General features: G+C 36.1%; 1 protein-coding gene across 3 annotated transcripts in view; it reads left to right on the top strand.

The window, feature by feature from the left end:
- The window catches only part of tspan4a (tetraspanin 4a), a 183,987-nt gene that overhangs the window by 109,464 nt on the left and 49,953 nt on the right, over positions 1–24,570 (top strand). For all 3 annotated transcript variants that reach the window (XM_007568977.2, XM_007568976.2, XM_007568978.2), the window contains one exon: positions 8,996–9,187. In XM_007568977.2, the coding sequence (XP_007569039.1) occupies positions 8,996–9,187 (192 nt within the window). The remainder of the gene's footprint in view (positions 1–8,995; positions 9,188–24,570) is intronic.

The raw sequence follows: 24,570 nt of genomic DNA on the forward strand, positions 1-24,570 counted from the left end.
CTGCTATCACAACTTGAGATTGACGAGGTACAACACAAATGCTACGGCAAAAGGGAGGAGCCCAAAGGTAAGGTCTAGAGAATGAAGCCAGGAGGATTACCGGCTCACGCTTGGATTGATTACAAGAAAGCATATGACTCAATGCCACACACCTGGATCATTGAATGCTTAGAGATGTACAACATCAATAGGACTCTAAGAGCCTTCATTGCAAACCACCCTTGAAGCCAACTGCAAACCTTTCTCTTCTCTGTAGTTTTAATGTGAGCAGAGATAATATTCATGTATAGGTCCATGGCACTTGTTTCAGCTTGTTATATAATTCTGTTTTGGATAAACCAACATACAAGAACAAAAAGCTGGAAGAATGGAAGCAGAATTGTCCAAAACACCAATTTTTTATCAGTTATAAATATTCTAATAACTGTGGTAAGGAGGGAGTCTGCAACTAACTCTATCATCATTTTGAGCTATAATTTACTGTAATAACAGGCCAACAGATTCAACAATAAGAATGCTAAATGGCCTGTTTTTGTATAGAGCGTTATTAAATCCAGAGGACCCCAAAGCGTTTCACACTCATGTATTGTTGTTTGTTGCATAATAAGTAACTGGTGTTATTAATAAAACTGTAGGAAACATTTCTTATTAAAGCCTTATAAAACACACGTCAAATGATCATTTTGTCATTATTGCTTTGAAAGAAATAATCAATTACATGAAGCAAACATTAAAATTGGGTCTGTGATGTTAGCATAAAGCTAACCGACCTGACACCTGTGAACTAGCTCCAACAAGAATAAGAAAAATAAAATGGCTAAAGCCTTGTAATTACACTCTACATTACATATTTCCCCGATTCACACACATAAACAAATGCCTTGCCTTTAACCTTTTCTCTGTATTAATGTCTGTGTTATCTTCCTACATTGTTTGAAAGCTCCTAAACAGCGTTACGGCATCTTTCTGGTGCCATGACACTGTTTGCCATTTGCAACATTTACTTTTAAACCTGTAAGGGATAAAGACAGGTCGTTTTAATTCTTCTCAGGTGGCATTTTGAACATTCAGCCTTAGAGTTTTCTGGTGCCTTGTTTCTTTATAAATAGCTTCTTACGTGTCTGTGCTTCCTGTGACTTCTCTTTATCCTACTGATAATGAAAATAACTTTAAGCCTTCTCTCAGAACTAACATCCTCACTGAATAATATTCTTGTGTTTCCTGTTAGTGCTTCATATGGTGCATTCAGTGACCAGAAAAAAGGATTTGATTTATTTGGATTTTGACTGGATGGTCACTGGTCAGGGGGCATCTGTTCTTGGTGCTTAATTATTTACCTTTAGTAAATACCTCAAATCACAGACCATATACTTTACCCCTTTTAACAGGACCAGAGCAGGACAGCTTCAGATGAGCAACCTCCACTGCCTGTTATGTGGCAGAGGACGTTGCCGCATAACAGTCAGTTATGTGGAGGTAAACTTCTTCCTTATTCAGCTTCCCTGCTAAAACAATTTAGTATGCTTGACCTCAGCGTGATAAATCTGTAATTTTGCCCATGTGGGATGCCTCTAATCTGTTTTTTTACTGTGTTCCAAAAGATGAAAACTTTAAGGTAATTTCCATTTAATAACTTGCTTCTAGCCTGCAGTATTTAAATATTGTGTTTAAGCTTATGAGGGAAAAGAGCGCTACAGCAGCAAGGCTTTACTGGCAACTTTGCTCGTGTGTACATGACTGTTCTGTATTGACACAGAGGCGTGTCTGCTGGGCATAGATAAAACAATGCAATTTGTAGTTAGTGTCGATAATGGTTTAGGAAAATTCCTGAACTTCCGTGCAAGTGAGTGTTGACACGTTGGTGCCTTAATTTCCACTGACACATACGTTGCTTTTTACCTGCTACTGGTGATATCTTCAGATACGGTATGTAATTTTAGCATAACTATAACAACAAGGGACTCAACTGCTATTCTCTTTGTGTTGTAAATGAAGTGCAGCCTCTTGGGTGTTGCATACAGAACCTTGTCTGCAGCTTGTCTCACACATTTTCAGTAGAAAATCTCCAGCTGTGAGATACATGTGGGAACAGCGAGTGAGGGGGGAAAAAAAATCTTTCTCGGATTGTCCACACATTCTCCTGACAGATCTATGTCGAGCAAAAGGGGAGAAAAATGCTTTATACAATCTTGGTGTGTCGGTTTGGCCCAGGGAAAAAAAACAAAAAAAAACAGCCAAGCTGTGATCTGCTTGTGTCAGAAGTCTAATCTCTGACTATCTAGATAATGTACTACCTGAATCACATGCATTGTGGTTGCAAGTTGCAAATAAATATTTTATTCCTGCAGCTTTGACAATGTTTTACATATGTGGCAGCCTTACTGAATACTAATCTCATGGTGGTTCTCAGACCTCCAAGTTGAGAATTTCACATACACCTCAGATAATTGGCCTTTATGTAAACGTCTGTCAGGCAGCGTTTTTATTCCACTCCAAGCTTCTTGCTTTACATAAAGTCACATAATATTTCAGGCTGCTTTTCTTCATGTTAAATAACATATGTTTCTTTCATGACATGAACATATTTGTTTTCTTTTAGGACTCTTGGTCCGAGTTCTGTGTTCTGATTTTTATTTATTAGGTCAATTTTTGTTTTAATTATTAAATGGATCCACAATTAGTTGTAACAATATACTTTATTTGAGAATTATTCATTTTAGATGTAAAAAAAAACAAAAAAAAAAACAAAAAAATTATTTGAGAATTATTCATTTTAGATGTAAAAAAAAAAAAAAAAAAAAACAAAAAAAAAAAAACAAAACAGGGATAATACTGTAGGCTGTTTAGTTTTTAGAAATTGTAATAAAATATTGTCACACGGATGTCGCCATGTTGTTGACGGTGTAATGCATTCTGGATAAATGACGTATGCTTAGTCCAGCCATCAGTTGGCCCAGTTCATGTTATTCCAGCTGCTGTATAATCAGCCTAATCACTCACCTGTTTCCACTCCAGTAATCACCACAGTACATTTTTTACTCATTAAAATCTGCCTGCCTCTTGTCTACAATTAGGTCCTCCTTTACATAATTAAATGACAGCTTACAGGTAACCTTTGATTCAGGAAGCCTCATATGGACTTTTAGACTAGTCATATCAGGGAACCCAGTTTATTCACTGGAGTGCACATATAGATGTTGTTGCACTCAACTGTAATACCGCTAACTACAGCTACTACTACTAAACCACCAATAGAAAGTAGTCAAGAACAAGATGTCAATCGGACTTGTCAAATTAATATTTACATGCAAAACAATAATGCATGTCACTTGAAATATAATACATTGCCTCCAAACTGTCAGTTGTGGTTGGGATATTCCATGCATTATTATTGTGATGATGATTGCGATTTAATATGTCATGCAAGTCTGGAGTTAATAAGCATAATTGTTAATTACAGTTCTATGTGTAATAATATCACCCATAAAATTTATGTCACTTAAAAAAACAGGACTCTTCAGAAAGGGATGAAGAAGGTGAGTCAATTATGTTTATCTTGGATATCAAGAGTAAGTAAATAAATAAATAATAAATAAAAAAACAAGACTAGTATTTATTGCTGAATTAAAACCAATGAAAAGGAAGATTAGGAGAGGTTTATGTCAAATAAAAGGCCAAGGATAACTGATATTGTTTTGAATTCAGATTGGATAAATATATAACAGAGCTGCTGGTTTTCATTAATTCTTGAATTATAGTTTATGTAGTTTGAAAAAGTGATATCTGAATACAATTGACCTTGATTGAATTTTGAATTGAATGTTTTATATGTCAAAATATCTATGTATGAAGCTGATTTTTCTGTTGACTTTGGTGATTTTAGGTTTGAAACAACTTCAAATGTTAAATAATAAATTACTGTGAATTGCTTCACAAGTACAGTAGTATGCAAAGTTTTTAATTATCTTCCATTTCAGCATACAATAAATGAGCATTTATTGTAACTTGAGTGGTTTGCATCAGTAATTATCCTGAAGGTCTTTTTACTTTAGTAGAACCTATTAGAAATACAGAAAATAACACAAATGAACAAAGAGGAATATTTTAGCTCCAACTAAATGCGGCAAGAGCTATTAGCTGAAAACTTGGCATGCAGTAATGATTAGCTGAAGGACGATGCCTCTCTGAGGTCCAATGTCATTCAATTCTGGCACATTTTTACAAGTGAACATCATTGGCAAAATAATAACATTTCTGAACAGGAACTTATATTGACCAAAGCCTTAAGTATTTTAGTTTCTTGCGTTTATATTTGAGCAGATTTTCTCTCTAACCTTCGAAACCTCACCAACAGGCTGTGACCTTGAGAGCAGATTACAGGACAAAAGACCTCCCTCGAGGGTCAAACTGCATACATGAATCCAACATAGAAGAGTGAGGAAAAAAAATATATATATATGGAGCATTTTCATTTAAACTGAAAGTCCCCCTCCTCCTCATACTTTTTCAAACACTAGAAAGGTGTTGTGTATGTTTAAAACTATATGCATATATGTATTAGTATGGTGTTGCCATAATCGGCACATATTTTCTTCATGCATGAGTTAAACTCTGACTTTGACCTGGATTATATCAATATGTTAATGGGCACCCATGTTTTAGATGGAGCATTCATAAGTTGGATGAGATCAAAGTGGTGATATTCCTCATCGGTGAGTGGAGTCATTAAAACTTTCAGCTTGTATTATGCAGGAGGCAAGTTTAAATCAGTCTTTCTGTTTTTTATGTGTAAAGTTAGCCCACTCAATAGGAGTTAAAGAAAACTGCGTGTTTGCACACAGTCCTGGTCCTAATCAGTGGCTGGATCCAGACGCTGCCGTGAACACAGTGACGTGCTGTGAGAGGGGGAGGCTGTGCGGTTGCCTCAATTCATTTAAGCTCTTTAAAACAGCGTGACAGCAAACATTTAGGCATCTGTTCTTTTTTTGTTGTTTTCTGCTTTGTCTTGTTTTATTGCAGATGAAAACTAATCAGTTTGAAATTATGTTAGTATATAAAAACATATACAGAAGTGTAAGAAAGAAAAGTTTTGCTGTTGTACTTTTTTTTTAATTAACTCTAATGAGTTTCTTGTCTTTTTTTGTGTGGTTTTTTTAATTTAATTTTCTGATGTTTCATACAAATTACATTAGAACCAGTTGTAATATATATATATTTTATGTTTTGTGATTCCTGTGAGCCTGATGGTTGAGCTTTGGCTCCTGGGACTCAACTGAACTCAGCTCAGGACGTTGAGACCAGGTTCCATGCCAGTTTACGGTGGTAGAACAAAAGCTGTGCTGTGCTGTTTTGTGTTTAATGATGTAGTGTGACCTTGAGTTCCTGGAAAGGTGCCTATAAATAAAATGTGTCATTATTATTATTTATTATCAATGTCTGGGGGTGTAATCTGGCTCTAAGGACATGGAATGTTACCTCACTGATGGGAGATGAGGCAGAGGTGCTGTGTGTCTGTACGATTAGATCTCTGAAACCCAGATGGGCTGCAATGGACGTGTGATGTGGTCATTTATTAAATTGAGTCATGATTCATTCTTTAAAATATTGCTGTCTTTTCCAGTGTGTGGTTATGTTCTATTTGCCTGTCATGTCGGAAGTGAAACATACACCTTAAATTTTCAACAGTTTTCTGATGAATTTGAATCTCATTATTAAAGAATATATCTATGACGGTTAGCCTGAGAAATAATTTACCACGTCTGTATTTTGTTGAATTATTGCTGCATAGCTGCTGTTGAGTTTGCCTTTCTGCAATGTCTTGTTCATTCATTTGAAAATGTTATGTAATAATTGTTTTTTTTAATATATATTCAGCTCTTTCAGTTTAATAAATATTTTAGTCGTAGTTCAGAATTTATTTCCATTGGTGTGCTTTAACTATTGAGTTTTTCTTAAAATGTTCATCGCCTACTTAATTGGTTCCCATTCTTTGCAGTTTTTAGGGCTGCTAATCTTTATCAGATAATAAACATGATCATCGTCATTAACATTGCCTGTGGTTCCCATCAGAGTATTGACTGTTGGCAATCTCTGTCCGAGAATCTTCCTCCTGAAATGCTTTAAGGGGCCTCAAAGGCCCTTCACTTGCATGCCTCCAGAATCTCTGTGGAGGTATAAAAGAGAAGAAAAGCTCAGTATCCACATTTTTATTGTTAATTTTTCTCTTTTCCTATTTCCTCAAGAGCTCATTAGGTAGGATACCATGCTACAGCTGAAAATGTAAAGCAAACAGAGTGTGGGGAAACAATACACATGTATTTATCTGCATAAGTCTTACTGCCTTTGGCTGCTCCAGCGCACAGCTGTACATTTATTGTGGAAATGATGGATGTTTCCAATAGACATGCCGTATCTGAGATCTTTGCGCCTGGCATTTTGCGGTCAAACATGTTCTGAATACGAACTATATGACGGGAAAGAACTAAAATGAAGTAAAGCAAATAATTCTTGTTGACTTTTGATTCCAAATAGAGCAGATTGCTTGTTTTAACACAAACAAATCTTTCAGAACCGATTCAAAATAAATGTTATATTTGAATAAAATGACTAATAATGCGCTTAAGCCTGTTTAATGAGGAATTAATTATTTTCCTTGAAAGACGTAAAGAAGAGCTTCTTACAGACTGAAACGTAGTGCGCTAACAGCCTGAGTACTGCACAGAAAGCTAAATGTTTTTTTTTTTCCATTATGAAGATGGTTGTTTATGCCTTACTCACAAAGAAGTTAGACATTAAAAATGCATGGTACATACGCTTAAATGATATCTGTTTGTTAATGATACTACAGAAAAAAACAGACTTTGTTGCACCAGACGGACTAACCTCATTGTTGAGGTGGTTATGTTTCCCAGTTTCTCTGTAGTGAAATAATGTTTCAAATAGATGAGTAATCCAGAAAGAAGATGGAGAATATTTTTGGCTCAGTTACACAAGAGATAGATGAACTCTTGGTGAGTCTTGTTATTATGTTGAAAATATGTTCCTCAAAAGTATAAAATATACATCAGTGTTAACAGCTTCAGCTGATAAATGTGACTGACACACGTTTATTAAAATCCTTTAATATCACAAAAATATCACATGTATCTTCTGATTCTAATATATTGCTTTTGTTGTTGGTATGAATTTACACAGATTGCATCAAACACAACATTCACCTGAATAAGGTTTTAAAAAATATTTAAAATATACGAAATGGCTTTGTTTATTTTGGTAAAATGCAAACGATACCTGAACACGAAACCCTGCAGACCACAGAGCTCAGCACACATTGGCTCACTTTCCTCAAAAATGATATCCATACTTCCAAATTATGTATTCAGGAGCACGGTTTACAATCAATAGTATAGATTTACCCATGGGGGTTTGTTGTTCCTTGCAGGCTTCCGGTGAACTTTGTTAACTCAGACTATAGCTCACTCTGGGAATGTATGTTCATCAAACTGTGCATCCATACACAAGTATTGTTCGTGGCAAACATCAGATATCTGTATCTCCTGTCCTTTTTTGTACTTTTACATAGGACAGGATGGAAGTATGATGATCTCGCCATAAATGGTGAAACTATGAATTTCTGCTTGTGAGAACATCTTGAAGTTCAGGAGTTTCTTATGGTTGGGCGCACTCAAGCTTTTACATCAGCAACTCCACCTCTGAATGGCAAAAATAAAATTAAACGTTTTGCAGTGACCTAGGGCCGAGCCTAAACCGAGATGCTGTATCATGACCCTAAATAGTTTAAGTTTAAAAACGTGACTTGATTGTAAAACAAGTCTACAAAGGAGAGTGGGCCAATTTCCTCCACTGTGATGTTAAAAAATAGGAATTTGCAAATAGTTACTAGCATGATAGTTACCAAATCAAATAGTCATTTGAAAGATTTCCTGATGTTAACATATGAGATGTGAGAAAGAAACAAAAGGTAGCCTTTCTATGTAGAGCTGTTCTCACCAGTAAAGTTAATATTACAATTTTGTCGAGTATAAAAACTGATCCGCCTTAGCAGTCAGACAACATTCATTGTTTCTAATTTTGTCAGATAGTCTTCAGAATTAAGTTTTGAAGCAAGAAGCAGCGCACTGAGGTTAATCAAAATGACTCATCTTAGTGTTTAAAACAAAGGCAATTATAAAGGTTGGCGAACTTTTATAAAGAAAACTAACTCAAAAATACCCTGGCTTTCTTTACCTATAACAGAGTAAAATGGAAGGAAAAGAAAGCAGCCATCTAGTTGTGAAATACTTGTCCCCTAGATGCACATCGTTAAAGCTCACAAATGTATTTATTGCTCTTTTTATGAGAATTTTATTAGCCACCTCTTCTTAGAGAGAGTTTATGTCGAAATGTTCTGCTTGGTTGTATTTGACCTCTTTAAGTTGAGTATGAAACCTTTCAGTCCCGCAGTGCTGTGAACTGAACAGTAACACTGCGTTTTTTCCCCCTGACTCCTCACAGTGTGTCACGCTGTCCATGCAGAAGTGAGATGTTGCAGAAATTCAAAAGCTAATTCAGAAGCATAACGTGTTAATTATGAAGAAAACAAGGGATTCTATGTGATGCATCAGTTTTTAAAAGACACAGTTCTCATGTGCTCATTGTCAGTCATTGGTGAACAGGCTATTAGTGACTCCATAAGAGGTACTTAGAAGGAGCAAACCATGTATGATGCATTAATTTGTGGCTTTCTGGCAAACATTTTACCGTTTCTCTTGCAGCAAAGAAAGCCGCCTCTTTTCTTCTGTCTAAACTTTTTAATTTGCTGGACAAGTGCAAATTAGTTAATTGGGTCTTACGCTACATTTTACAAGAAAACAATTACTACTTTTTTTTGTTTCATTTTCCTAGACACCTCACAATAACACCATATAATTGCTTTGTTTGCCTTCTTTAACCGGACTTATTAACAGCGATGCGTCTCTTTGGGTTTCGTCTACAGTTGGGAGGATGTGGCATCCTGGGGGTCGGAATCTGGCTCTCAGTGACCCAGGGAAACTTTGCCACGCTGTCATCATCCCTTCCCTCTCTGTCGGCAGCCAATCTGCTCATCGCAGTGGGGACAATCATCATGGTGATCGGATGTCTGGGCTGCGTGGGAGCTGTCAAAGAAAGCCGCCCTCTGCTGCTGGCGGTGAGTTATCTCCTTTAAATGGCTGCTGGCTTTACACTTTAGGTCGCATTGAGGTCATGATGACATTTTCAATTTGTGTTTTGTTGTTAGTGGTGTGACAAACACTGTCACTAACTTTTCATGAAGCACCGAGCACTGACACTTCTCATCTGGCATGATTGTATGTTTTTAGTCGATTCTGACTCACTGGTGACTCCACAAGTATCAATTTAAGAAAACCTTTTTATTTAGTGCTTTGATCAGCTACAACGAAAGCTATATTGGAAACATTCATTCCTAAAATGACAGTTCTATAAAGCAGAATTGGATGTTTATGATTTCTTCTGGTTGCCATTGCAGTGAAATAAAAGAAGGAAAAAACAGTGATTGCAGAAACATAGATTATGTCACAAATCTCGACAGGGAAAACTGAGTAATTTGGTTTCAGTTTGTAGTGTATTTCAGGTAAATAAAATTACTTGATTGCCTTTTTAACAGTGGTAAAAAAAGATAATGTGGTATTGTAACCACATAGTACTCAAAACTGAAAAAAAGCAATGTCTGCTTTAAGTCTCTTGAAATCCCTTCATTTTCTGTTAGTTTTCTAACTATTGTCTCTGTCGAGGAACCTGTAGCAGAACCTTTCATCTCATATGAAAATATGATTACATTTAACTCATGAAGATAGTGAAATGTGTTTTCATTTCTTACCAAAAGCTAGTAATTTGTAGGTCAAATATCAAAGAAAATCAAAACTGATACAGACTAGAAAAAGCCTAATTAGTGCATTTCCAGCAATATTCTGTCAGATGACAACTGCTTTATTTGATTATTGTAGACCCATTATTGCATTTACAAGGAAACAAAACAAGGAACTATTCTTGGTACATTCTTAATATTATAAACAGCATGTGTGCGCATTTTTTACAACAGTGCGGCTTTGGACAACACCAGAGTTTCCTTTGGGTCATTAATTGCAAATTACGGTTTTGTCCTTCACTTTTTGCTACAGGGAAGCTTTACAGAAGAGATTTTCCCATGAAATCCTTCAGTTTCATCATTAACAATAAGCACACACTAAATCAAACCAAGCTATCCTTGGCTTTTTTTTTTTATTTTAATAGGTTTGCTACAAGATAAATATCACATTAGTGGAAATATTGTTTCAAATATATATTGTACATAAGAAAAAAGCAAAGGTTGTATCTACTATTCAGGGACATGCTGTTTTAGTTCCTTAGCTTCGGGGTGTGTAACTAAGAATTGAAGAACTTCCCACTAAAGAACGTTTGTTTGACAAGAAACTTCTGTTTTCTTAGTCCTCCGGGTGAAAACTTTGCAACGTATGAGCCATATGGGGTGTGAACTTGTTCTCACCTCTGAAACCTGTCTGACATGGTGGCTCTTTTTTTGGAAATATTTTCCCAGGTGTGTCTTTTTGTTTGTGTGTGCCAGGTGTTAAGAATTATGTGGAAATTGAAGCACAGCAAAAAAATAAGCTAAAAAACAACCATGCAACATGAACTGTTCTCAAAAGTAATTTCAAAAGACTTTGCATCAGCTGTGCTTGATGCTTGAGTCAGCTGATTTCAAGAGCAAAATGTGGATGCAAACCAACTTTCAGATTACGGTCATGATGGTTTAGTTGAAGAATTTTGGCAGATAATTCTCTTATAATTAAGTCCAACATTGTGCAGCAGTTATAGAAAATAAGTTAAAATTGTGCACGGAAATTAAACAAAAATGAGGTTTTTGAGACTGAGTATTTGCATAATCTGCTTTCACAATCCATGACATACTTTCTCTAGTGACCAGACAAATTTACTGTGCTGTGTCTAAATGAAAAGAACATCCTCTCAATTAATGAGTGACAGATCTGTTTGTGCTTAATGCACATTGAAAAGTGGTTCTTACTTCAAATACCAAGGTTAATTGACATTTTGATCACTGATGAGGGATTCTCAGGTCTGCAGCAGATATAACGCAAGAGGAATTCCTGTTTTACTCTTTGTGGGAAAATGTGTAATTAACTTTTGAAAGTCTTTTAATTTGTATCATTAGACATTAGTTTCTCATTTACACTGAACAAAATGGCATGGCAGTTCTGTGATCCAGACAAGTTTAAACACATTTTTAGCAACAAAATCAATTTAAAACTCTGCACTCAAATTTTTAGCACATATTCAATCACTTCCTTATGTAACCTCATTATTAATGTTCAGCAGTAATACAGCAGAAACCTTTGATTCAGTTTTCTGTGATGAAGCTGGAGTTCCAGTTCCAGTTGGGAAACTCTCTCCCCCAAAAAGAGCTTTAATATGTATAAAACGGCTCATGATCTAGTTAATTTGCTTCAAACTAGAAAAGGAATGTTTAAATTTGATCTCTCATGAATATTTTTACCCGTTTAATCAGTTTCAAGTACAGTTTGCAAATATTTTTGCAGTAGTGGCTCTAACATGAAAACTTCTCACAGATTCAAGATAGTACAAGACTGCCAAAACCTGCAAATTTCAGTTTGCTTGTAGAATATCAAAGATATTTTACCAGCTGTTTTATTAAGTACAGGAACTAGGCATTCCAATTTTAGAATATTCATGTATCCTTCAAAAATAAATCTGATACTCAAATTAAGAAAGAAGATACTACAGATTAAAAATAACATTTTGAAAAAAATTTACAGCTGCATAGATGTACAAACTCATTGACAAAAACATCATTAATATAACCTTTGATTTGGTGTCAGCATTCAGTCTCCTTAAGTTCACACCTTTAATCAATTATAGAAACACTGATGAGCCTGAAATGAAATTCAGTTGCCATAGCATTTTTGTGATGTTTGTTATTTTCCATCCTCGCTAAAACCATAGTTGGCAGGTTGCAAAAGGATCAAGTGATTCTTGTTTTCGAGATAAGAGTACAAAAGGCAGAAAATCAACAATGCCATTACAAAATCTGGACAATTCTCTGAAACTGGTCTAAGATGCTACCAAGTAGCCCACAGCAACACCGAAGGAGCTGCAGGAAACAGCAACAACCGCAGCAAAATAGCAATAAAGACACACAATAAGTTTGACCCGTTCATTTCTATTGGTGTACTTTGATCAGGCTTCATGTAAAAAGACAGAATAAAGTAACAACTTTTGGCAAATAAAACTGTAAAAATGTAGATGTGCAATGCTTTGATTGCAATTAGCAAGCATTCTGAATCCAAAAATTCCTTTAAGTCCAAAGGTCTTTTTAAGTTTTGACCAATTCAACAAACACATTTACACACAATTTAATTATAGTACTTTAATTGGTTACATCTGCTTTCTCTATATTTCCAGCCAAAGGATAATTGCCACTCTCGGCAGCAATGTGTGAATGGACTGGCAGTTTGCTAAAAAAAAAAAAACAAACAAATAAATAAATAAATAAATGTTATTATATACAAACCTGAGTCAGGCCATTACACAGAACATATGATTCTGTTTGGCTTTATTCGTCCTGCTGAACTTTGTAAGCTAAGCCAGACTTTGAGTGAATTGAAATAATGAACTCTTTAAACTGGTGTTGTGGACTCAACTGAGCATCAACACCATCACTGTTTAGGATGCTGAGCTGCATCTACCGGCTCTACATGTACAAATTAAATTATACTTTGTATGATTTTGCTGTCAGGATCATTTATGACTAAAGCAAAGCTGTATTTGTCAAATTTTAATGTTTTACTTGAATGTTTAAATCTGCCTAATACTTTTAACTGATCACCAGCAACTCCATCACATCTGGTAGAAAATTGTATATTTATTTTAAAAAGCTTTTTTTTTTTTTTTACTTTTATTAGTATTCTTAAGTAACCTATACCTCATACGAATAAATTACACCAAACTGTGTGACAAATTAAAAAACCCTGTACACTGTTAGGTGAATCATTGGGGGCTCTAAACTTCTCTGGAAAACATCACAGTAAGTGATGTTGGGTAATTAAAGTCATGTTTTACTCCATTAAATTGAGACAGTCGATCCCGGAGCAAGTCAAAGGGTACAAAGGTGCCTTGACAGGTTGGATTACCCAATCTGCCCACAAATTGGGCATAAACATGAGATCACTGTGATGGAAGAGGAAGCAGACTGACCACACGAAGAAAAGGCTGGGTGTGAAAACAGAAGATATGAAAAAGCACATTTTATCACTTCTTAGGTTTTCCACTACATAGACTAAAGGCAGAAAGAGCCAAAAAGATATTGAAGGTATTGATTTTTGACGCGCTTCTTGACTACGTGCCCAACATGACTGGCTCACCCATCTTACTGATTTGTCAACACACACAAAGCCACTGTAGTTTTGAAACTGCGTGGAAATCACAACACAGGACGAGCAAAAAGGAATCAATCGCTGCACCTGGACTTTGATTATCGCTCACCCTGAAGCTCTGCTGAAACATCAATCTCAGCTAAAGTGGGACATCAACACTGTTGGCCACACGGCTCATAACATAAATACCTGAGGTGTATGCAAAGAGGCTTTGGGGTTTTAATATAAATTTTTATAATGTGTGCAATATGTATTTTGTCTTTATGGGCCAATAAAAACCCACTACTACCAAGATATAGAGCTTATTTAAATGTAAATATTAAAACACATAGTAAATATGTAGTCCCAAATGACTAATTGCAACATTGATTTTAGAGCTGTGAATTGCTGTTTGGCTATAAAACTCCTGGATATACTTCGCAAAAGAAGAAGAAAAAAAAATAGCAGTGTTCTGTTTCTCCAGAGTCGATGTCCTGCAGCTTTATGTTCCTCCCTGAAGGCGTCAGTTAGAAATAGACCAGCTGTGGCTCATTAACTCTCATCGAACAGAAAATGTAATGGAACAAAAACCTGCAGGACACCAACTCACCACAACAAGAACCCTCGGCTTTGAAAAGCACCACTTTGAATCTCCTCTAATGCACTAGCATAATCACACACTTCATTACCAATGTCAGTATTATCTGTCTGGAATTCAAATGTCTTTGTTTGGGTTCAATTCTTGGTATTATGAAGCTATGAAAAAATGACAGAGATCTTGAGGTCAAAAGAGAACCATTTATGTTTTTTGCTTGCTCACAATTCCCCACACAGTCGGGTATCTTAGAAAACTATTCATTTAGTCAAGGAGACATAGGGATGTTTTTGAGATCAAATGTTTCATCTTATTATTACATTTTCAGATCAAACTAGTACATAAACCAAAATGATTGAACATTCACCATAAGTAAGCCCCATCAGATTACACAGATTAAATAAAGTCAGCAATTTATTTACATAGACTTACAGAGGTGCAAAATGTCCAGGATTAAAAAAAAAAAAAAAAAAAACTACAAAAATAAAGCAACATCTTAAAGGCAAACCAAGGTCAAAATTACTAAAGTAAACTATTCTCCTAGGTATAGTGCTCTTCTACCTATGTGAATATATTGAAACACAAAGACAAGCATGAAAGTTAAATCTTGAAAAAGAAGAAAACTGCTCAAAAGAAAATGGTCCCTGCAGCCTTCAGTGTTTCTGCAGCTCCAGGCAAAAACTATAGAAGCGCTACTCAAAAGTGTTCAATTATTTTAGCATAAAAAACTGATATGGCACAAAATTCTTTAATTAGAAAACTGAATTCTGGTAGCATAGGGTGTATCCCAAAAATATTAATTAAATTACATATATTTTTAAATTGGGAAAAAAAAATACTTCTTCCACTTTGATTAAAAGAAAAATACATGCATGTGCCTCGTTATGCAAATTAGCCAACAAGTCAAAGAATCTTTATAGAATTTGAAGCGCTGTTGCATCAGGCTGAATGACAGAAAACAAGGCAAAACTATATGCATGTAAGTTAAAACACTGGGAAGGATTATAAAACTCCCTCAAGACTGTGGATCAATAGTGTAGCAAAAGATAATTCCTTGCAGGATGTAGTTAAAGGAATATGTCCAGTTAAACCAACAAAGACATCAAAGCGTCAGGACAGCGATGCGCCTTGAAAACAGAAAATACACAACAAAAGAAGTGGAAGACAAATGAGCAGAAACATGAGTCAACTTGTGACCAAGTTGTAAAAAATCTGCAGGGACATGGGATTTAAGTGGATAAGAAACAATTGCAAAGTGTTATTGGTGCCTAAGCATAAGAAATCAAGGAACCAGGGGGCTGCAGAGAAGTATTCATGGACTGTGGCTGATAAGATTAAAGTGGGATTCAGTGACAAATTTCAAATCCTCAATGGTAAAGGACATGATGCTGAAACGTGTGTTTGTTGTCATCCCAATTAATCAAACCCACTTCCACAGCCACTGATGATCTGGGACTGCATGTGTGATAAACAAGCAGAGCAGATGGTTGTCGTTACCTCTGCAGGAAAAGCATGGTTATACACTGAAATTTTAAGAACTTATTGTTGTATCCATTGTTGTCCACTTGTTTGAGATCAGGGTAAGTGATTGAGGGCGACTGTGGCTCTATGGATAGAGTAGTCGTCTTGCGATCCAAGGGTTGTAGGTTCAATTCCAGCTTCCTGCCACATGTCAATGTGCCCCTGGACAAGGCACTTAACCCTAAATTGCCTAACAAGCTGCGTATCGGTGTATAAATGTGAGGGTGAATGTGACTCTAGTGTAAAGTGCTTTGAGTGGTCAAAAATGATCGGATAAAGCGCTATACAAGTTCAGTCCATTTACCATTGATCCCACATCTCCATATAAAAGTACAAAATAACAGAACTACTGAGAAAAGATTGCCAACATTTTCCTTCAAGAAAGGCAAATTAAGGCAACCTCATGGCCATCAACCAGTCCAAATTATAATTCAATTAAAAATTCATTTTGGAAAGTAAAAATAGATGCACATTTTTTAATTACTGTTGCAGAATGGGGCCTGACCTGCCTGAATTACGAAGAATGTTGTTTTATTACCAAAGTTCATGTCTCATACTTATGACAAGGAAGTTATTTTGATATTTTTTTTTCTTTTGCTTGATCTGAAATAAAAATCTGCACCATTAAATTTAATATTATTATTATTTTTTTCTTTATGTTCTACAAAGCCAGAAAATCCTCAGAGTAGTGAAGCCTTATGTTATGACAGGAGTTACATTCAAAAACACATACACACACATATGCATACAAATTATACACAAATATTCACAAGCTGATTCACAGAAAGAGCACATGCTGCTTCAAATATAAATGTTTAGGTAGCCAGAGAAAAACAAAAGTGCTGTCGGCGTTGGAAAAACCGGTCTGTAAAACTGCCAGATGGGATCCGGGATCCGGGATCCAACGCTTCTCATTTCAGACCCTCGGAGGCAGTGAATCTTGGAGGAGCCTGCAGAGAGCACACTCAAAGGTCTTCTCTAAAGAAGACATCACATTCTAACAAAGAACAGCAACACAAATCAGGGAGAAAAATAGATCAGCACCTAAAACGGGCCTGTTTCAGAATCTTATTATTAGATGATTTTTTTTAGATGTGTAGAGAATTATTAAAAATTATTCTCCCAGCCGCATTATTTTTGAGAATACATTTTAGGCTGTTGCACCTTTTTTAAATGTGGGTAGTCATTAAATGTCAAAGTACATCATTGTTGGCTCCAGAAAAATAGCTGAATATTCGCTAATCTTCATCATCAGTTCCTCTGAAGAAGGGAGTCCGATATTTTTGAAGTTTTTACATCCTTTGAGATCTTTCTTAAAGTTTTAAGAACCCACAACAAGCCAATAAAGTTGAGCAATAAGCCACATCCTTTGGAGCGAATGTGAATTCCCACTTCTGTCCTCATCAACTTTTAGTAGGGCACTGCTGAGAGCATCTTGACAAGTGGCTTCACATCGTGCAGCAACTGCAAGGAGACTGTCTGACGATGTAGTGAGAATGGCTGGGAAAGTCTTTAGGAGCTCATTCCCCTCCTTAGAGACTGTTTTCAAGGACAAATGACAGAAGAAAGTTCTCTGCAATCTGTCCAGTGTATACTTTAAGTAAGTCAGTGGCAACACTTTATTACCGAAGCCCTTGGTTTCCCTTTAATTTTAAATAATTCTCAACTCATTCAGAGATTATGATTGTGTCATTGTGATTTATTTTAGGGTAGTATTCAGGGGCCCCTATAATGGAAAAAACATTCATTCTTCAGATTAATTTGCAAAAGATACGAGACTTTAATGTGATATAATATCGCATTAATCTCGTCACAGTCTGTAATGCCATTTCCTTGCTTCATTACAATTCCCAAAAAAGGACAATTTCCTTTGACACAAACTTCAAGTTGAAAGTTTTGCAAAAATAAAACTTATGGTAATATATTTAATCTTTTTGTATGTCTGGCACACAAAGAATTTCCTCAGGAAAGTCTTGTTAGGGAACAGCTTAATAATTAATTCTTCAAAAAATATATTTCCACCCTCTGGGTGGGAAATTACAAAATTACATTAATTAGAAAGAAACTGTTCAGTCGTGCTGCTCTTGATTTAATTGTTATATTGTGATTGCTTTCATTATTTCCATCCGTACGCCTGTGTCTCACAAAGGGATTTTTTTTAATCATTTACAGTCAGTTCATGCAGCCTCTTTGATAATAAGAAGCCATTCAATGCACCAGCTTGAAATTCCTTAAGCTGATTTGATAGCTTTCCTGTAGTATATTATAAAACCTGAATGTCATCCATGACTCTATTGTCTCAAACCCAGAGGAGTTAAACTCCCTATAAAGAGCAAAATAATGGGAAATATTCAGCGCACCGCAGGGGTTGAAACTGTTTGTTTTCCAAGTGGTAGTGAGTATCAGTTCTCATACTTACAATGTCTCTTTACTCTGGGGTGTAATTAATTACCCGTGGTTTTAAACTCTGGAACAAGCTGGAAATAAACTGCAAACAATTTACAACTAGTCCAACTTTCTATTATTCCCTGTTTGGTAAAAAATATGGAACTGTCTCAAACTCACAGCTTGAAGATCTGGCAGAGCTTTATTACTAGGATTTGTTGCCCTCTGAGTTTGAAAATGTGCATACATTTCAATTTATAAACTTAGATTAAAATGGAGTAATGTCCACCAACAGCAATTAATAAGCAAAGTAATTATAAATGTGCTGTCTTCAGCCTATTTAATTAAAAGTGAGAAAGTTAGCAGTTAGCATGCTTAGGGAGATCAGTATTTAGCAACATATGAGCCAGATGTTTCATTTAGGGGCTATTTAAGAACCTGAGCCAAAAGGAGAGTGAGTTCTTGTGATCGAGATCCAAGCTAATTAAAGAAATATTTAATGGTGTGGCCCTGAAATGAATCGTTGATTTTTGTTCATTAGTGACCACACAGCTTTGCTAAAAGATAAAATTGCTACCCAAATTTTGGAACAAAGAAGTACATTATTGTGAAGTGTAATAAAAAGGATACATGGCTCTCATATGTATTTCAAAAATAATAATCTAAAACGAGTGGCAGGCATCTGCATGCAGCCCCATTTGCTTTGATTCTCCCACAAAAAAAAAATCAAGAGTGACTGCCTTCAAAAGTCCATTAATTAGTTAAGTAGAGTTGTCAGTGGTTTGTCTGCTGTAACAGAAAATTTGTGGAGATTTTTAACTGAATTTGGTTATAAAACAGTTTTCCAAGATGGGATATGTTGTGTCATCTGTGAATAGATAAATGATGGCAAAACTTCAAAGCTATCATGGGTTTGTCATCTATATTAACAGGCTGGGGAAGAATTTATTTTAATTGTATGTATTGATTGGGAGATATGTTATTAATTAGTGTTAAGAAAATAAATTTAGAATATGCTAGTTTTAAAACTTAACATGTCTTGATTGAAATAGCCTAATTATAGTTTTCAGATTAATAACTTATTCTGCCCTATTGACCTTTATGTTACCTGTAGTTACAGCAGATTGTTTGCTAAGATCTTTTGAACTCCCCTTTGTCTGTCTGGGAAACAATCAGGAGAAGTTCCAGCTTTCACACTGATCTGTGAAAAGCCATAAAACAGCAGGAGTTCAGGCCAGTAGAGGAGAAGCTCTGCTTCCACTTTGTTTAGATAAAGGTGACAACTGGTGTTTGATCTTGAAAAGAAATTGCAGGCAGTTTCTAACTTTAAAGAGGGTCAGAGACAGCTCCTGGTTGGATGAGCAAAGATACGCCTTATTTGAATAAATTAAAGACAGGGATACACCTTTACTATAAAACTTTGAACACAGAAGTAACAAATCAGATTTGCTCTTGCAATTCTCCAAAGACGTCTTTGCTTTTCTTTCTTTCTTCTTTTCCATTTGTCTCAGGTAAATGAATGTATGTCTCTGTTGTTCTGTGGTTTCTGTTGTAATTTCATACGTTGTCTACTATTGGATTAAACTCTGAAATTCTGTGACGTCTACACTCATTGTTGTTTTCTGTGTGACTTCACTTCGGCCCGCCGGGAGAACTTGGGATCCGTGAGAAGAAGATTGAGCCAGAGATTTTCCAAAAATATATTATAACCTAAAATCTTCTTCAACATTAGGCAACCAGATTATTAATGGGAGAAGGAAAAGGCTGCAGATCTACAATTTAGCCTTAAAAAAGTTATGTTTGCACATTGGTCTGAGACAAATTTATGGGATAAACCAACTGTGTGAACAATTGTGCACTGTTCAGATGAGACCAGCCTGAACTTTTTGTCCCACATGCACAAAACTATGTGAGGTGGAAAACTAACCTTGCACATCAAGTGCATGTCAATTTTTAGATATGCAGTATCTGTAGAGACATACCCTAAAAGACTTGGAGCCAAAGGTGTTTTATCGATTCAGGATGACTGAATTAATGACCGACTCTTCAAATGCTTATTCTTTCTAGAAATAATGTTCTTTCTACTTCACAATTAAGCCCTTTTTGTGTGAGTCTATTGCAGAAAATCTAGTTACAAAACAATCTGACATTTACATAAATTTGATCCTAATACATTTAGTCACATGTCAGTTTATAACCTTCAGTTATTGACAGGACACACATCATGCCTGCTGCTCCTGTGGCAACTCCTGTTGTCAGTTTATTTTTGCCTTTTTTCTTATTTTAGCAGCATGCAAGAAAACAGCAGAATCCAAAGGGAAGCTTCTGATGCCTCCGGCCAACACAAGCCTCATGTTATTTTTTTGACCTTCACACAATAGGATCACAAAAAGGGAAAATGTCATGTATCAGACATGACTTTTCCACTGGGTTCTTTCCATGTCTGGACTACAAATGTCAGTTATCTCCAGACAGGTAAAGCAGTTAAGAATTTTTATTCAATACTGACATTTCATTTCATGGCCTGTAATTCAGCTTTTAAAACCACATTAGAGCATATGTCTATAGTTTAATTGAAACACCTGAACATTTCATCCACAAACAGGAAAGCCCGAGATGATATTAGAATATCTTTTCAAATGTTTTTTTTTAATTATTTTTTTATTTTAAGAGCATCTGAAAAGATCACGGGTGAGTCAAACACAGCGTGGGTTTTACGCTGCCATTGTCTTGTTACCTAGTTGTTCTCTTGCCTTGCAGCGTTGTCACTGAGGCTTTCATCCTTTCCACATGAAGTGATTCATTCATGCAGGGGCAGCCAAAGAGACCTTGGGGGCTTTTGACAGCCCTGCTCCATGCCAGTCCTGTGAAGTAGCAACAGTCAAATCCACTGTCAAGGAAAAACCTGGAATACACAAAGGACACAATGACATGATACCCTTGAAAAAAAAAAAAAACACATCTTAAACTGAAATCCACTTGACCCTCTTATGTTCTCCTGCTTATTTGTCTCACTGTTACAACTGTAATATCATTTAACACCAATTTATTTTTTTATTTTTCTTAACAGCTTTATTTGCAAAATAAAGTCTGCAGCTACCCTGTTGTAATTCTGGCTATTCAGTTCAGTCAGGACAAAAGGAAAGTAATAGTTCACAATAGGTGGGCAGTTCACAATAGGTGGGCAAAAAGAATGATTTATTGTTTACCAGCAACAAAAAGCAGGGGGAGTATTGTAAGTCAGTTACAGGTTTACAAAACCACATGCAGGTTGCCTATAAGCTACCTTCAGCTATAGATTTCTCAAATAGACTAGCAAGTGATTAACTGACTCTGAATCACTTGTCACCTTGTGAGTCGGTCAATGCCATGTGTGGTTTACACACTGTTTCAAAAAGCTCCTGATGGAGTGAATCCTGCCTAGACACATGGAGTGCAGAGTATCTGAAGGTGCTTCCAGTGGCGAGGTGAGAGGAACTCAACGAACCAGTGTCAATAAATCTATAACAAAATAGCATAAATATTTATCTAATAATAATGCTTCACAAAGGAAAATGAATGAAGGAAATATATGTTTTTGCCTACACCAGAATTTGTAATAAAGTGAAAACAACAACCAAGTTTGAACAAGGCCTCCAGAATTCAAAAAGAGCTGAACAAAATTTTCCAAACATAAACAACACGCACATACTTATTTACATTAGAACTGTGATTTACTTAAATTATTTTCAGAGCTAATAAGAGCCCATGGGTTACGCTTGGGTTCTTGTTGTATTTAAATTATTTGAAATGTCAAGCATTTGAGATTTAGTCTTTTGAGACTCAATGTGGTAGAACAAAGTTGTTTAAACAGACGTTGCACTAAAAAAGCTTTATGAGTATTGATCAATAAATATGCTCAGCATTAGCTGAAACAAACTGCTTTAATCATAGCACAAATATGACCATGTTCACTGTGAATTTGAATAGCCAGAGCTCTGCCACAGATACTACTTTCATGTCTTTTTTATGGGCTTTAAATGTGTCAGATGAACAAATGGACTTCACATAAACTTTTAGAATACAGCTTGAGAAAATGGTTTGTCCTTGCAAACTGGGCTGAATTATTAATAAGTACTGATTTATAAGTCTGATTTTATCTTTCAACCAACAAATGGTGCTGTATGACAAAGTAAATAAATCACACATAAGCTACTTTTTCTAATAGTAAAAAAACCCCGATATAAACACTTTAATAACTTGAAACTAGTTGAGATGTCATCAAACTGCGTTTTACTTAGGATCTGTTAAAGTTAATTGCTGCTTGACTTAATGTTTGAGACTTGTTTGTATATTCATGTTCAGGTTCTTTGTGGCGTAGTTTTTAGTTGTCCTCAACTTCCCTGATCTGGTTACTGCTGCCAAGTCATCACGCACCAATATATAATCTCCTCAGCTGGCTCTGTTCTTTGTCAGATTCACACTGTTCCCATCGTGTTTTCTCAACCTATTCAGTTTCCTTTTTGTCTCATTTTGAATGGTTGCCTTGGCAGAATTTTTGGCTTTATTTTTTTTTCTTCCTTTTTGAAATAAAGGCCTGTATCAGTGAGCTCTTTGTTGTATTCTGCACAAGGTCCCGTTTTGCTCACATACAGCATCTACTCTGTAATATTGGTTCTTGAATTTTTCCTGCAATCATTGTTGAAAACTCCACATTTTGACCTAAACTTCAGAGTATATTTTGCACACTCATCAATTCTCAAATCATACAGATGGACTGTGTGTAGGCCACACACTGAACAAACTCTATCCAAAATGTGTGTTACTGTCACACAACTTTTTGAAAAAGACAGAACATGTTTATGTGTTATGTATTGAGCTCAGTTGTTGTCAGGATTATTGGGAGCATGAGAGATGGATGTTTCAGGGTTCCAGCATTTTGTGTTGATTAAAACACTGCACATGTTCTGCAAGATTGCTTTGTTTTGTTTTTTCACCTTAATGTATTTCTTGTGAAACAAAAGCTTTTCAACTAAGTGGGACACTGTAACCATACATGCATCGTCACCAGCAGTTTCAGTCTAGCTGTGGGTAACGGATTCGGATACATGTTTTAATTTGCCTCCAAATGTATAATTGTGTCACAACCCATTCACTGCTCGTTTGTTTTCTTGCATCATCACTAAATACAATGCCAGGTCATCTCTTGGACGGTGTCGGGGACTAAGCAGTACAGCATGGAGGACACTGGTGTTTAATTCAAAAAGTGTTTTTTTTTTTATTTAACCCAAAAGTATGAAAAATATTTCACAAATCCAACACTTAAACAGGCGTGCCAATAAAGGAAATGAAGCATGTGGTTCAGGCCTTTGAGGCTGTCAGCAGCCCTTAGAAACACATTTTACTAGCCAGGAGGGAGAAGTGAGAACACTCAGAACTCAAAGAAAGATATTAATATAACATCAAATTTTTAATTTTGACCTTGCACTGTTGATATGCGTGCACTCCGTATAGACATTATAAGGTGTGATGGAAAAATAAGCTAAGAAACGATATATTGGAGAATGAGTGATACAGTTAAAATACAAAGTAAACGAAAGTGAAACAAAGTTGTGGTGAGGTGCAGATCTTACCCTGTGTGGCTTCCCGTCACAGACAGTGTTATAAACATGTTTTGCTTTCTTTGCGTCTATCAACAACCAGTCTGTGGGCAATTCAGAGGTGTCTGTGCTGGAATTCCTATTCCATGGGGAGCGCGGTGGATACCAATCTGCTGAGGATCTGATCGTGGCACTGCATTAATTGTGTGGGGATAATGAATTGTTCATTACAGCAGATCTGCTAGATCCTTTTCTGTCCAGCTGGACCAAGGAAGTGATGGAAATCACATTTCTGCCACATCAGATGAGCACTACAGTAAATTACTTGGAGTGCTGCCAGCCGTTGTGGGTGTGACAGTGTAGCAGTCTGGTCAGCATGGAAGATCCTGCTTCAGAGTTTTTCATAACCAAGACTTGACAATACATGCTGGTCACACATCATGTTTGAGGTGCCAATGCTGCTACCAGGGTAGTGACTGCATAATTATCTCTCTATAACTCATAAACAAGGATAGAAATTACTGACACAGTTATGAAAAAATCTCTGATAGCTTTGTTCAATATTGTGTAAACTAGTGGTCCCCAAACTACGGCCCGCGGGCTGGATCCGGCCCGCCTCCACATTTGGTCCGGCCCCCTGAACAATACCAGAGAGCATTCAGATTTTTTTTCATATACCGTATTTTCCGGACTATAAGCCGCTACTTTTTTCCTAAGCTTTGAACCATGTGGCTTACATGTGAATTTTTCTTCAACCACCAGGGGGCTCTTTAGCAGGAAGTGAATCATTGGAAGTCAGAATTGGAAATCAAAGAAGAAAGCGCCCATTAAAACGGAATTAGGTTTTAATAGGGAATTGAAATTTGAGAATGTTGTTGATCAGTTACATAGCATTGAGGAGAAAAAGAAGATTTTTAGTTTTTTTTTTAAATACTGGGATCATTATGAGAATTTGAGGTATAGATATTGGGATCCAGTACATGGCAGTAGTGCAATGGATGCAAGCTGCCGTTGAAATCTAAAGAAGGAGGAGGAGGAGGAGGAG

This window comes from Poecilia formosa, unplaced genomic scaffold, assembly GCF_000485575.1.
Source record: "Poecilia formosa unplaced genomic scaffold, Poecilia_formosa-5.1.2 Scaffold234, whole genome shotgun sequence".
NCBI classification, from domain to species: domain Eukaryota; kingdom Metazoa; phylum Chordata; class Actinopteri; order Cyprinodontiformes; family Poeciliidae; genus Poecilia; species Poecilia formosa.